Genomic DNA, 14157 nt, shown 5'->3' with positions numbered 1-14157 from the left:
AGCACTCCTTGGTGAAGGAAAGTTGCGCGTCAAACCCGGTCATCAGCGAGGGAAGCGCCCAAACGCAGACTTCATTTTAATATCCGAGTTAACAACTCTCTGGGAATATTTCTCTTCCTCTTGTCCAGCTCCTTCTGTGTTGTGGCTGGTTTGCATTTGTGTTTGAAGTGCCAGGCGGTTTAATGAAGTTATTCTTTTATAAATTTTGCAACACTGAAGCAAAGCATGAGGGCTTTAAATTAGAATAAGTGCCACTTCTGTATGGCAGGTTCCTTTGAGGACTGATTAGAATGAGGCCTCCCGTTGCCAGGCCCTTTATGCATAGCAGTGTTGCTGCATGTACTGGTTTACAGCTCACCTTTGAATTTGCATGAGTGTGCACCGTGCCTGCTGCCTGGCCCTCTGTTAGAGCTGTCTTTCTTCCAGGATCATGTTAAATACTTCACTTTAAAGAGTTATTTTTTTAATTATATTGCTTTATTGTAATGAATTAAAATTAACTTGGAGTAGCAAATTATATAAGGACGGGAGGGTTATAGATTGCTCTCACCATAGTTACAGCACATCTTTGTGCGGGGGGAGCAAGAGGCTGTCCCTCTAGAAGCTCTGTGTACCCTGAGAGGGGAGGAAACTGTCCCGCGGAGACCTGGAAGCAGTTCCAGAAAAGGTGCCCAGGACGTGGGAGGAGAATGGGAGTTTAATGTGGGGGTTTCTGAAGGAAACAGAAGCTCTTCTTGGCCGGATGGAAAGCCGGGGAAAGCTCCACCATTGTAAGGCCCGAAAGATCCCGAGACAAGAGTAGATGATGGACAGGAGAAAATACAAATAAACCTGAAGACCTGACGAGGCTCAGTGAATTAAGCTTTCCCGATTTCCTCTCTTCGTGCCTGCCTGTGTAAACTGGCTAATAAACAGGGGTGATTTCAGGGAATGAGGAGGCAGGAGATTATTAGAGAAAGGGGACTGGAAACTTTCTACAGTACGCAAAAACACACAGAGGGAAAAGGAGAGGAAAGAGCGAGCAAGAAAACAAGCACCCACCTCGAGTGTGACATTATTTCTCCTCTCTCCAAACCAGAGTTTTTGGGTTGTTTTTGTTTTACTTTAAAGTGGGCGACACCCAAATAGACTTGAATTTGTGAAATACTTGCATGTTAAAAAGACTTTCTTAGAATTTAAAACAAGGGCAGGGGCGCCTGGGGGGCTCAGTCAGTTAAGTGTCTGACTCTTGATTTCAGCTCAGGTCATGATCTTGCGGTTCATGAATTCGAGCCCCACATCAGGCTCTGTGCTGACGGTGTGGAGCCTGCTTGAGATTCTCTCTCTCCTCCTCTCTCTCTGCCCTTCCCCTGCTCGTGTGCATGTGCTCTCTCTCAAAATAAATAAGTAAACTTAAAAAAAAAAAAAGAATTTAAAGCGAGGCTACTTTGGGCTCCTTCTAATTGCATTCTCCATGGAGGAATATATGAGCAATGAGGGACAGAAAGATCGGAGGCAAACACCAGGGATTTTACCTTGTAGAACCCATGCACGGATATAACATCCCCCCCCCCCCCCACACACACACACACGGCACATGCTCACGCCAACATCCAGCTCTGGCGTGGATGTGCTTATGCACGCTTACACTTAGGCAGTTTAATCGTGTAAATGATGCAAGTCAAATGTCCTTTTATAGTTTTATCCGTTTTATGTACTAAAGCAAATGCTCTAGTAGACAAGCATCTGGTTGCTTGTGATGAGGAAAGACTTTTTGCTGTTACTCTTAATGATTTATAACGCATTTGACTTACTCTTAATACGACTTCACCTCCTAGAGAGTGTGGCGGTGTTTTTAATAAAAGAAGTAATACACTGCAAGGAAGTGGCATTTCTTTCGCTTTTTGCCCAAGTTCAATAAACTATTTTTCATAATGGTTGGAATTTGGTTGAAGGGAATCCTTGTCCGTATCAAGCGGAAAAGCAGAAAGAGTCCTTCCTTGCTCCCTCCTTCTCCCTACAAAGGTTACCCTTTGAATATAAATTACAAGCCTTGTGCGTCTCTCATTCTAATCAGATGACCTTTTGAATCTAGTGGACCAGAGTTTAAATCCTAAGCCTGCCAGTCAGTTTTTAAATCAATGCCCTGTTCCAGCAGCTTTCAGGTATGTAACTTTAAATTTCAATGGATTTCAAAAACACAAATGAAATAAGTGATGCGGGTAGAATCTTGCAGCTGATGGCAAAACTCGCCCAAGTTGACTGCAAGGTCTTGGGCCAAGTAACATGACCAAGGGTAATCTCACTAACTAAGTCCTTTAAAAACAAAACCTTCCGGGATTCAAAATCTAACAGAAAAGGGAGGAGCAGGAAACTTGTCGTGTTGGCAAGAGCACAGTTCTGAGCAATTATCAATTTAAGCTCCCATTATTTGCCGCTAATTACTACACGAGGCTGTTAAATATTTAGCAGAAGTTTGTTTAATTGCGTTTGACTGGGAAGGGGGTGCCTGAATATGGGTTGGGCAGCAAGAGTCGGTTGTGTTCATCAAGAGCCGGGCGGAAAGGAAATTTGTATTCGCCCAAGATGAACACATTACAGTGTCAGACAAGCCTTCTTTTTTTTTTTTCTTCCTCCCGCAGATTTATTTATCTTTAAGTTATCTAAAATTAGAGCACGGAGAAGGGCACTGTTCACCGATGTAAAATTGGAAGGAGGTCATTCTTAACCTTGTTTACAGATGTTCTAGTTTAGAAAGCGCCAGTGTGATAAATTAAACATTGCAGGGGGAAAAATTAAAGCTTAGCAACAACTGGCACATGGACACATCTGTCCGTGAAGCACTGACTTAATCCCTGAATATCTTATTAGACTGTATTGCCTATCAAAGCCTTCTGTCCCATAATACGCTGGGATCCTGCACTTGTAGAATCCGAGCAGCATCTTTTGGCTTCAGCCTCACTTTCACTTTTGCTGGCTTTGTATAGTTTGATTTAAATTTTCTTTTGGCTCCTTGCATGTAAACAAGTAGTTCAACTCACTGTTCTGTTTAAAAAATAAACTTTATACTTGTATTTCCCAGCGGCTGCTGTGCTCTTTTTAGTCTAGGCTTCCAGTTTGGCACCTTTTTTTCCCCCTTAACATAGTAGATACTGTGTGCTATTGCCAGTTCCAGAGTGGGAAAATGTAAGCCTGGCAGGTAGGTGAAACGGATAAGGGTCAGCTAGCAACTGAAATTTTACTGTCGTTTCTAAGATTTCAATGAAAAATGAAATTATGACGATGTTAGCGTTTCCCATGTGTGACCCATCAGCAGTGCTGCCCTTTTGAAACTGGTGGGCCAGAGTGGCTTGTTTTATTTCTCTGATGTTTAACTGTCCAAATTCTAGAAAATTGTTCTACATTAGCAGTTTGGGCATGGCATTATTTCGAAAATTAGTCCTTGCTTAGGCTTGAGAAGACTCATCCTAGACCAAGGCTAAGGTAAGTAGGTGGGTATTCTTTTGACAGTGTTAACCACCCTAGGCTTTCCCAACTTGGTTTGATGTGAGAAAGAGCGCCTGTAACAAAAAGAGCCTCTTTTTGAAGGGGCTCCCCACGTCTCTGCCCAGCCTGAACAATCTCCTTCCCTACAGATGACTTCCCGTCCTGAATGGTCTACACCCTCTCCCCCGATTCTCAGCCCGATTCACGCTTACTCTCCCTCTGGTGCCCGTCATTCCCTTCTAAACTCCTCATCACTCCAGCACCAGGCAAGTGTGACTCCTCTGAGAACTAAGTCGACTGTCTCTCACAAGAGGTGAGGTGTCCTTTCTCTGTGGCCCGTAGCATCCCGTCCTCTCTGTGGCTGGCGAGTGCCGTGAGGGTGGGTGTCCGTCATCTCTGCTGCCGGCCCCGCCCGGAGATTAGAACACATCAACCGGTGCCACTCAGCAATTGCTTCACACCCAAAGCCAGCTGAGCCACCGGAGTAGCTAGAAGACCTTGAAAGCTGGCTTCTACTCTCTGGGTCTTAATTTCTTTATCTATAAAATGAGATATCAGAACAGGTGCTGCTAGGACCCTCCCAGCTCTGAAATCATTTCTTTGGTTCTCTGACGTATTCGTTACTTACACATATAATTGATGCCTGCTACTAAATCTGGATCAGCAAATTAAGGATGACGGCTCTTCTGTTTGTTCAAAGTAGATAGTCCAACTATTCATACCTTATATATGAATTCTAAGTTTAATATCGATCCTTTGTTAGATTGCAAATATTCCTAAAACGGCATTGATTCATTGCCACGAAAATGTACTACCTTTGTTCACTGATGGTACATGGATGTCACATTGCTGAACGAGTGGACATTTTTGGAGACACTCGATTCTTCATACAAGCAATGCCATTTATGATATATCTCAAAGGATATTACGTACCCTTTCCAAAAGTTCTCAACAATCGCCCACTCTCACCCATTGAGTATATTTGAAGATGGTATGTGATATAGCCCCATGCAGTGTATGGGTCCCTTTTGCTATCCTTTTTGTTTGTTTTTAAATTTAGCGGAGGAGATACCTCTTGGACTGAACGCTAAGCAGCATGCTCAAGCATGGCACAGCAAACTCATTGTGTTTTCAAAACACTGTAAAACAGTGATCGTCAATTGGGGGTGATTGTTTTCCCCACCAGGGAATATGTGGCAATGTCTAGAGACAGTTGTGGTTGCGACAACAGGCATGTTTTTGATAGAGGCCGGAGATGCTGCTGAACATCCCACAGTGCAGAGGACAACCCCCGCCCCACCCCCCACCAAGCAAAGAATTGTCCAGCCCAACATGTCAATAGTGTTGGGGTTGACTGTTGAAAGGCAAGTCCCACTGGCCTTCTAGAATCTATTTAATTTGTAGGCTTCTCTCTAGAACAAAGCAATTGAGTGACACATTTTGTGTAATGACTAAGAAATGGCTTCTTGGATTGTCTTTTGGTTTCCTTTGGATGAGAGAGAAGAGCTTAATGCTGCAAATATATGGCCAAGACTTCTAAACATAAACTCATGAACATGCCAATGTCCGCATGCTTCAAGGTTATCTCAGACCATCCTTTTCTAGGCTTATTTAGCATGAATGTTCAAAGAACAACAACAATAAAAATGTAATTCAGTGAAATTTACTAGAATGTGAAATCATTTCTTATGGGAGATGTGATGGAAACGTCATTGCCAGAACCACTTAAAATTAGCCTGGAGTACGAACTTTATAAAACAATTCTGTTCTAGCAAGGGGACCGACTAAATAACCTAATGGTCCTTTTCTATCGTTAAGATCTTGTATTTTTCTGGTCACTTCTGATGACACCCTTTCACATTTTGCTTTAATATGACTTGGTGTCATCCAGAAAATGCTTTGAGATGTCAGGCCAAGCCCATGTGAACTGTTAAATGTCAAAAGAAAATGCACCCGTGTCTCTGTAAGTTCATGGCGATGGTATTACCATGTGAAAAAATACAACGGGAAATTCTGTCAGTGCAAACATGATCATAAATGCAACATTCATGGCATTAAAGAGAGGGGCAAAAGCATATGACAGTTTCTGAAATGCCATTGCTGTGTCAAAACAAAAGAGTAGGACCCCATTTTAGTAAATTCTACCAAAGTAAAAATTATGAGTCAGCTTTCCTGGCTATGAAAATGGCTATTTATGTTTTCAGATTCCCCAAACACTTTGGGAAATATTATTTATCTTTTAAGGACTATTCATTAAAATATAACATATCTTATAAAATTGGACATACCCATGTATATGTTCCTGCGGGTTCCTGGGTAAGGTTCGTGAAACACAATTACCCAAAATTTCTCCAGCCAGGAATTACATGGATTGTGGAGAGTGGAAACTCTGGGGTGGCGAAATGGGGTCTAATTGGTACTTTTGGATGATTTGGGTCTTCCGTGTAATTTTTAGAACATTACTAATGGTACTTCTAGCACTGTAGCAGTTTCAGTTTTAATTAATTTAAAACTCTGAGTACTTCTGTAGTTGTTTGGACTTTGAAAATGTTCATTTATTACATTCACATCCCATTAACCTTATTAAGGCGTTTAAAGGCTGCCCTTCGCCATAGTTTTTCTCTAGCGTGTGGGGGGAATAAACCCCAGTATCCTGTCGTCATGAGGTGCCTACACTTTTAAAACTATTTCGCTAGCAAAAGAAGTTGGGGGTGAAAAAGAGAGAGGGTGGAAATGTAAAAATCTTGATTAGAAAGTATAATTTAATAGAACATGTATTGAACCAAATGTATTGATTAATGTAGAAGATATAGTACTTGTATTGATTCAAACCAGAGATTTAGTACTAAAAGCTCTGAGCCAAAAAGCTGTTGCAGATTGCTACAAAAGTCAGTTTAATGCTGTCCTTGAGAATGCCTTCACAAAGAAATTCTTCTAATGTTTGAGGACTAGGTGGAATGCGGTATATGTCAGTTTGATCCCGGAGGGTTTTATTTTGTACTCTAATAGCTGTTACGAGCCTACATTATATCCAAGGAGTAATTTTCCTTAGGGGTGCCCGGCTCGCTTTGTGTCAATATTCTAGCATTTTAAGTCACGTACAGTATATGCTTCTGGGAACAGGGAAGGAGCCAGCCAGACTCATAATGGTCTGCATTCATTAATAAAGGCAGAAGCTTCTGTCCCTCCATTGCCCACTACAGGGATGCCTCTTTGGCCTTCAGGGACCCGTACAGACACATTTAAAGAAAGCTTTATTTTGAGTGGGCAGGAGATGAAATGTAGGACTTGCAGGCATTTCCTAAGTCAGCTATATGCCCGAGCACAGGGGTGACCTTAATGGGTCAAAGAAGAATGCAGGTCAAAAGACTTATTATCCAGCCTGTTGGAAACCAATTGCTTTTGTTTAAAAAAAATAAAATAAAAAATAAAAAAAGCAGTAGGGCTTAAAGGTGGACGGTAATGTAGAATTCTGTGTGCAGCCCGTAACTGTATGTGTGCTGAAATATGCCTCTGGAAAAATACGAGCATACAGATTATCCATAGTGTTTACAGATAAAGGTCCAACCCTAGTGATAAAAGGAAGGCTAATATAATTAGTTAATCAGTGATGATTGATTACGGATGTTTGCATTCTTCAACTAAAGAAAAAACAACACGCCGCCGTGGTGCTGTCACCATCTGTTGAAAGAAACAGCCACACTTAATCTTTATATTTCTTTTATTTCTTCCCGCCTTGCATTGTTACAGAGCCACAATTGCCTCCTATTTCATCTGGTTGGAAAACATCTCATTTAAATTGAATACAACTGCCGTTTAAATTCAGGATCCTGATGGCATGGTGAATTAGTGGAAAGCTTGTTATTTCGATTTTTTTTTTTTCATTCCTTTTTCAAATAGCATGCTGGCTCTTTTTCTTACTTTTAAAAGCTTGTCAGAATTTGTTTGAGACAAAGGGCTATAAATAGGCAAGTCATGGTAAAAATGATTAACATATTTGAATCAACAGATCTCACAAAACTTCCATTCAAACGCACTTTTTATTTTTATTACCATCACTACTTAACATTTTACTGATGGCAACAAGAGAGTTACAAAGCCAGACGAGACGTGACCTCTGCCAAAATTTTGGACGAGTGAGGGCAATCTGTGGCCACAACTTTTGGGGGTGGGCACTCGAACTCTCCTCTCTGGGAAGGTAGATTCCCCCTGGGCTTTCCTCCAAAGCTTAACTTCATCCTTGTTGTTGGTGCGAATATTCAGATTCACCTCAAGATCACAGGAAAATGGGGTAACTTGGCCAAGGTGAACAGTTTCAGGAGATCATGGGGTTTTATTTTTTATTTAAAAATATTTTGCTTGGATTGCATTTTAAATAGGATTAAGCCGTTTGACCAGTAAATGTGGTCAGCTCTCAGAAAGGAGGAGGCTGAATTAATCATTTGTTAGCGTGCCAAAGCCCAAGATGAGAATTCCAGTCTTGTAAAATGAAAGGCATCTCATATTTTAAAAGAGATGCATGCACGGTGCTAGTAGGGAATTTTGAAGGTCCTTGTCTGGTTTTTAGCTTTCCAAGTTTAATTTCACATTTATAGGGGGGAAAAAACCACACTCCTCCCAAATGGGGCCCTTTACCGTAAGGAGAGTGGGTTTTTGAAACCTGGCTATTAAGGTATCATACCTAGATGGATCTTCTTTTAAACTTTAAGGTGTGCTGTGGATTTGGTTTTTGTTTTTGTTTTTTGGGGGTTTTTTTTCCTTAACACAAACCCCCCTCATGTAAAACAACTGTTCATAACTGGGATTAATGGTTTGCAATTTTCAGTTACTTAGACATGGGGTCTCCAAGAGATGGCTTTTTGCAGAGTAGAATATGGCTCTCTGTGGGATTTCAGAAGTTTTCTTCTCTTCCTACTTCCTTTTCTGTCGTCACCCCCTCACATGCCCCCGTCGCTTTGCGCTGGTGTTCTTTCTCCTCGATTATGTAAAACGCTTTCCCTTCATCGGAACAGATCTTTTTCCCCATAAACTGTCATTGCATTAAAGTACTTTGGGGACCGTGAATTGCTGTGTAAAAGCAGTGATACGACCCACTGCTTTGTTCGAGTGTAGTGTGTTTCCTCTGGACCCAAAGAGCGCGAAACTCTCAGGTGGAAGAAGGCTGCTTGCTGACAGCCTCCTTGCTGGGCATCCACGGTTGTACCGCCGCGACTCGGGACCAGTGTCCTGGACGGAGCCAGAGCAAGAGGGAGCCGGGCCCGTGGCCCGCCGTCTCTTCCTGCTTAGTGCCTCTCTTGCCCACTGTTCATCTTTCCCACTTGTTTCCGGTTCTCCCTTTCTAAAGAAACCGTGTCACTGATCTTAAAAAAATTCGGGGCACCTGGGTGGCTCAGGCAGTTAAGCATCCAACTCTTGATTAACGGCTCAGGTCATGATCTATCTCACTGTTCCGTGGGTTCGAGCTCTGCGTCACACTCAGCATGGAGCCTGCTGGGCATTCTGTCCCTCTCCCTCTCTCTCTGCCCCTCCCCCACTCACACTGTCTCTGTCTCTCTCAAGATAAATAAACTTAAAAAACACTTGTTAGGGGCGCCTGGGTGGCGCAGTCGGTTAAGCGTCCGACTTCAGCCAGGTCACGATCTCGCGGTCCGGGAGTTCGAGCCCCGCATCAGGCTCTGGGCTGATGGCTCAGAGCCTGGAGCCTGTTTCCGATTCTGTGTCTCCCTCTCTGTCTGCCCCTCCCCCGTTCATGCTCTGTCTCTCTCTGTCCCAAAAATAAAAATAAAACGTTGAAAAAAAAAAAAAAACACTTGTTAATAAATAAATAAAAAGAAGGCTCCCATGAAGCAACTTCTTGTTTCTCTTAACACAGGATCTTCAGTGAAGTCTGGAGACTCACACTCTGAGCCTTTTTTCTCCAGTCCTTAAAGTCAGCCCAACCTATGCAGTTCAGACACCCATTCCTTCCTTCAGAAAATGAAATTGGGCCATTTCTATCTTCAGTGACTCAGAATAAAGCGTAGGGGTGAGGGGACAGACACGGCCCAGGGTTCCTTGAAGGTGGTAGGGGAAAGCCTTTGAGGACTGGGTTTCTTTTGTTTTCAGTGCAAATATGCCTTACCCAAGACTGCCTACCAGAATTCCCACTTCCCATCCTGACAGTCACTACTAGTGGTGGACACGGGACTACGGGAGCCTGTCTTAACTTCACCCTCAGTTGAGCGGGAGCCAAAAAAAAAAAAACAGGAAGGAAAAAAATGACAATAACTAATGTCAATCATATGCAGGCATCTCTACACCAAGAGAACTTGCTGCCTTCACCGTGTCCCGTGCCAGATTTCCCAGTTACACATTATTTGTTTTAGGGCTCTTTATTTTTGTGTAAGCTTGAATTTCCCAAGCCGTCATCTTGTCTTTCTCTCAAATGATCTATCTGCTTCTCTGGTCATATGAAAAGCATAAATCCTTTATAGCAGCAACTTCAGTCTGTTGTAATAAGTAATTCACATGTATTTGTTCATTTCTCTGCACCTCTGAAGAGGCTTCTATGGCTTTGGTTTAGGATGAAAGCATCTGAGACACAACTATTGCCAACTGTTACAGCCAATTCATGTTAGGTTTTCGTCTTGCAGTATCTGAATAGAGGCGCGTACCAAAACACTGGAGTGATTGCAGTATATCTTCCTTTATTAACCTCCAGAATCCTATCAAATATGGAATGTCTCTTGTAAGCACTTAAACATTTAAAACTAATGTTATTCAATTTGTTTGTTTGTTTGCTTGTTTAACTTTGGTTTAAACCATTACCCATTACCCAATTAAACCATTACCCATCGGTGTCCTATCATTTAGGTAACTTTTGTCATAAATGAAAAACCCGATCAGACTTGACCCTTTGAGACAAAAGGCTTAGGGTATTTTGAACATATGAACTTTTGTGTTGTTTATAAACTCTGATCATCACTGTGTTCATTTTTAAGGAAATAGGAAAGTTTTTTAGTCTCCTCGGTATTTTGATTACTCTTTGTCTACCTACTGGTGAAAAATAATTTTCAGAAGTATTTAGAATCAATACAAAGAAAAAAAGGCTTGGCATAAAAATCATCTGTTCCTGTATGCACTGTTAGGCTAGTGCTACTAAGTAGGAAAAAAGATCCAGGCTTATCTTCCACTGCATTAATAACAATAGGTATGCTTTCAATAAGGGAGAGTGAAATAAGGTTCCTCATCATTACTGGTTGCCAGGCTTCAAAAATGCACTAAGTTTGAAATGGAGAAGGGGAAGCCTGGTGCTCTGGGCCCCCACCGGGCAAGCGTCTAGTCATTCAGTAGTATTCACAGAGCAGGCAATTTGCTAATCATGGGGGATGAAGAGATAGCAAAGATCTGTAAGGCTTACAAACTCTGCTTTAAAAACTTCCATAGCACCTGTTCACCTCCACGACCCAGCCTGAACTCCTTAGCAAGGTGCAGAAGGCTCTCCGTAACCAGGCCCCCAACTACCGTCCAACTTCCCTTCTCATCAGTACCCTTGGTTCAGGACACTGTAGGAGACTCCATCCAATCTGAACGACAGGTCCACGAACATACCTTGTGTATTCTCGCTTCATTGCCTTCAGTTATGGGAGCCTGGTGGCCCAGAGTGTCCTCCGTATATCCCCAATGTCCTTTCATGTTTCCAGCATCAACTCAAATGTCACGTTACACACGTTACTCCAAAGGCTAAGCAATATTAGGTGTGATCATGGCATTTCTGTGTTCATTTCTGATACAGTTCTTCCATATTGCTCTGCCATCTTGTGCCCGTGCGACTTTCTTCTTTAGACTGTGAGCACTTGGAAGGCACGAAGGCAGGGACCATCCCATTCCCTTCAGTAGCCCTTGGCTAGCTAGTCATTCACTTGGCCGCGTCTTTACGATGACTGCAATGCTGTGGGCTGCGCCAGGTGGTGATACAAGTGTTCAACAGATGTTTGTGGAGGAATGAATGAATGAATGAATACCAGAATTTCTGACACAGGGAGAGAGCCAGGCCTACAAATAACCAAAGACAAGACCTCAGATATGTACTCTATGAGTGCTGCAAATGCAGGAGGAGATCAGAGGAGGGAGAAATTGGTTTTAGATGAGAGGAACATGAAAGTGGTTGTATCTCGAGCTAGACGTCAAGGTTCTGAGCAGAAGAGATGCGTCAGGGGAGGGTGTGTAAGGTCAGAGATGGGACATCATGGCTCAGGGACAGTGCAGAGGAGGAAAGGTGGAAATCAGGCCCTCTGCAGACTTATGCTCCGAATGAATGTCCCTGGTCTGGGGCTATCCCCCAGTGGAGGAGGAGGTTGTTCTCTCAGAAAGGGAATGCACCGTGTGGATGGAGAGGAGACAACCAAAGTACAGCAAAGGCTGCTTCCGTGGGGGTTGGGGGTGGGTGCAGCTGCTATCATGTGCTCCTGAGCCATGTTGTGACAGCCCCAAGCCCACCCCCCAGGAGAGGAGCTGGGGAAGCTTCCTGCCCCCTCTGTGTGTTGTTGGCCAGGCAGCCCTTGCCTGTACAGGCCATATTCAGGGACAGATAGAGCCTCTGCTGTCAAGACGTTCCCACCTGAGAGCGATGAGAACAAAAGCATCTGTAATGGAAATAATGCACAGATAAATAAAACTGTTAAAACAGTGCTATCCTGGTCTTTGAAAAGCAGGTCTTATTTTGGTAAGAAGGGACGGCAGGTGGGAGGGTCTTCTGGGAAGGCCTGGCAGAGGCAGAGAAGAGGAAAGGCATGGGCCAACCATCTCACCTCCCACAGGCCACTGGCCCTGCCTCTTCCCGCCATGGTACTCACTGGGGGCAGCGAGGGGTCAGGGCCCCGGCAAGCACCTATCCAGCAGCGTGCAGAAACACAGTTCACGTCATTCTCAATCCACCAGCACGTATAGCTACTTGGTCTGATGACAATAAGATCGCTTAAGTGTTTTTTTCCCTTTTTCTTTTTCTTTACAGAATCATACGATGACCCAACACAGCAGTTAGTGCAAGTTCCGTCTCTCAAGGAGAATTACTTTTGTGGCACAAAAAGGGAACATGTTTTACTCTTTGCACGAAACTTTCATTGTTAATGTATAATATTCAGAAACATTGTATTGTACCATAAAACTTGTATTATCAAACTGTTGGATGTTCATGTGTTTGAACTTTTGAGCACCGGATAGACTCCTTGTATATAAAGTGTTGCACATGTATTATGTCGTCTGATACTAAAATGGTCTTATAAAGACAAGTGGACTTGGGCCCTGTTCAGGCAGGATTTAAAAAAAAAAATGTGAGCAAAACGGCTTAAGAGAAAGTATTTTCGAGGAAGACAGATTAAAACAACTTACAAATGAGACTATGTTTGGACTTCCTTTTATTTACACTTAAGCCTAGAATTTCTCTTTTGGTATATCAACGGTTAAATCCAAGACTATTTTTTATTGCTGAAGATTCTTGCAAACCACGAAGAGATGTTCTCACAAAACAGAACCCCACAGCTGGATAAGGCCCGTATATATATTTGTAAGCCTTGCAATGTGACAGGTAGCATCACTATATATGCAATAGTTGTTATGTAGACTGTCAAAGATTTTTTTTTTCCTGGATACATTTGAAGCTTTGAGTGTTCAAGGTTTTCCTTAATGATTTCACACAGCCAAATTCTTGAATCAGTTGAACTAACCTGTATGTTACTGTTATTAATGTTTACTCTGCGGTCTGAACCTGGAGATTACTGGAATTGTTTTCCAAGAGGAAATAAATTCAGTTTACCATTAGGTATGAGTGTATTTGTGTGTTTTCTTTTTCCAGTTACTCTACCATTAAAAAAATCTAATCGCCTGCACCCTTGGAGGTGAAATCTGCTCTTGAACATATCACAGGATAACCTCGATCATATTTAACCTTTTCACACTGGGCCAAATGCAGCCGCGAGGAGATTCATCATACTGCATCGGGAAAGAATCAGACCCAATATACTCCTCCTCCCTCAGATACTACCAGGTCACATTGTACTGGAGGATTCTGACATCACAGATGGATGTGATGGCTGTTTTCTGCATAATTTGCAGCCCAATTCATGTCATGCTGTGCAAATCTGAACTCGAAGTAGATGGCTGCAATTTGAAAGGCAGTTTGGCTTATGTGTACTTAAGAAGCAGCTTTGTTCATTCAGAAGACAAAGCACAGAGCAGGGAGCCAGGCGGCTGTTGGTTCGAGCTCTGGCACTGACTCCCGGTGTGGCCTTCTCCAAATCGCTCCGCCTTCTGGCCTTGGCTCCCCTGGCCAGGGGAAGTAACACAGCCTGCTCATCGGCCTTGACACAGGCATGGGGTGCCTCTGGAAGAGAGCTGGCCTCACAGCCTGCAACAAAATGGGGAATGAGCAGCAGCTCCAATGTCAGAGCCTTTTTGTTTGGGGAAAGGAGAGAATGGCCATGGGTGAGTTGAATCCTGATACACGTTGAGTCAAAATTGGTAAGTATATACCTGATATTGATGGGCAACTTTCAACCACATCATGCTTCAGATAGATATTTCACTTACTACGACTCTTTTAACCTCTTTGAAACTCTGAGGACCTCAAGCAGACCTTTAAACCTTAAACAAGAGAGAATCCTCAACAGTACTTTTTTTTTTTTCAACGTTTATTTATTTTTGGGACAGAGAGCA

The 14157-nt window shown here is 42.8% G+C and overlaps 1 protein-coding gene across 4 annotated transcripts in view; it reads left to right on the top strand.

Annotated features, from left to right (window-relative positions):
- Window positions 1-13263, top strand: part of ZNF521 (zinc finger protein 521) — a 278827-nt gene extending 265564 nt beyond the window's left edge. For 3 of the 4 annotated variants that reach the window (XM_023241840.2, XM_023241838.2, XM_045041907.1), the window contains 2 exons: window positions 3615-3778; window positions 12458-13263. In XM_023241840.2, the coding sequence (XP_023097608.1) occupies window positions 3615-3778; window positions 12458-12470 (177 nt within the window). In that variant the 3' untranslated portion in view covers window positions 12471-13263. The remainder of the gene's footprint in view (window positions 1-3614; window positions 3779-12457) is intronic. The other variant, XM_023241839.2, reaches the window with a different exon arrangement.
- Window positions 13264-14157: the final 894 nt, after the last annotated feature.

This window comes from Felis catus, chromosome D3, assembly GCF_018350175.1.
Source record: "Felis catus isolate Fca126 chromosome D3, F.catus_Fca126_mat1.0, whole genome shotgun sequence".
NCBI lineage: Eukaryota > Metazoa > Chordata > Mammalia > Carnivora > Felidae > Felis > Felis catus.
This window is presented reverse-complemented; position numbering and strand designations above follow the sequence as displayed.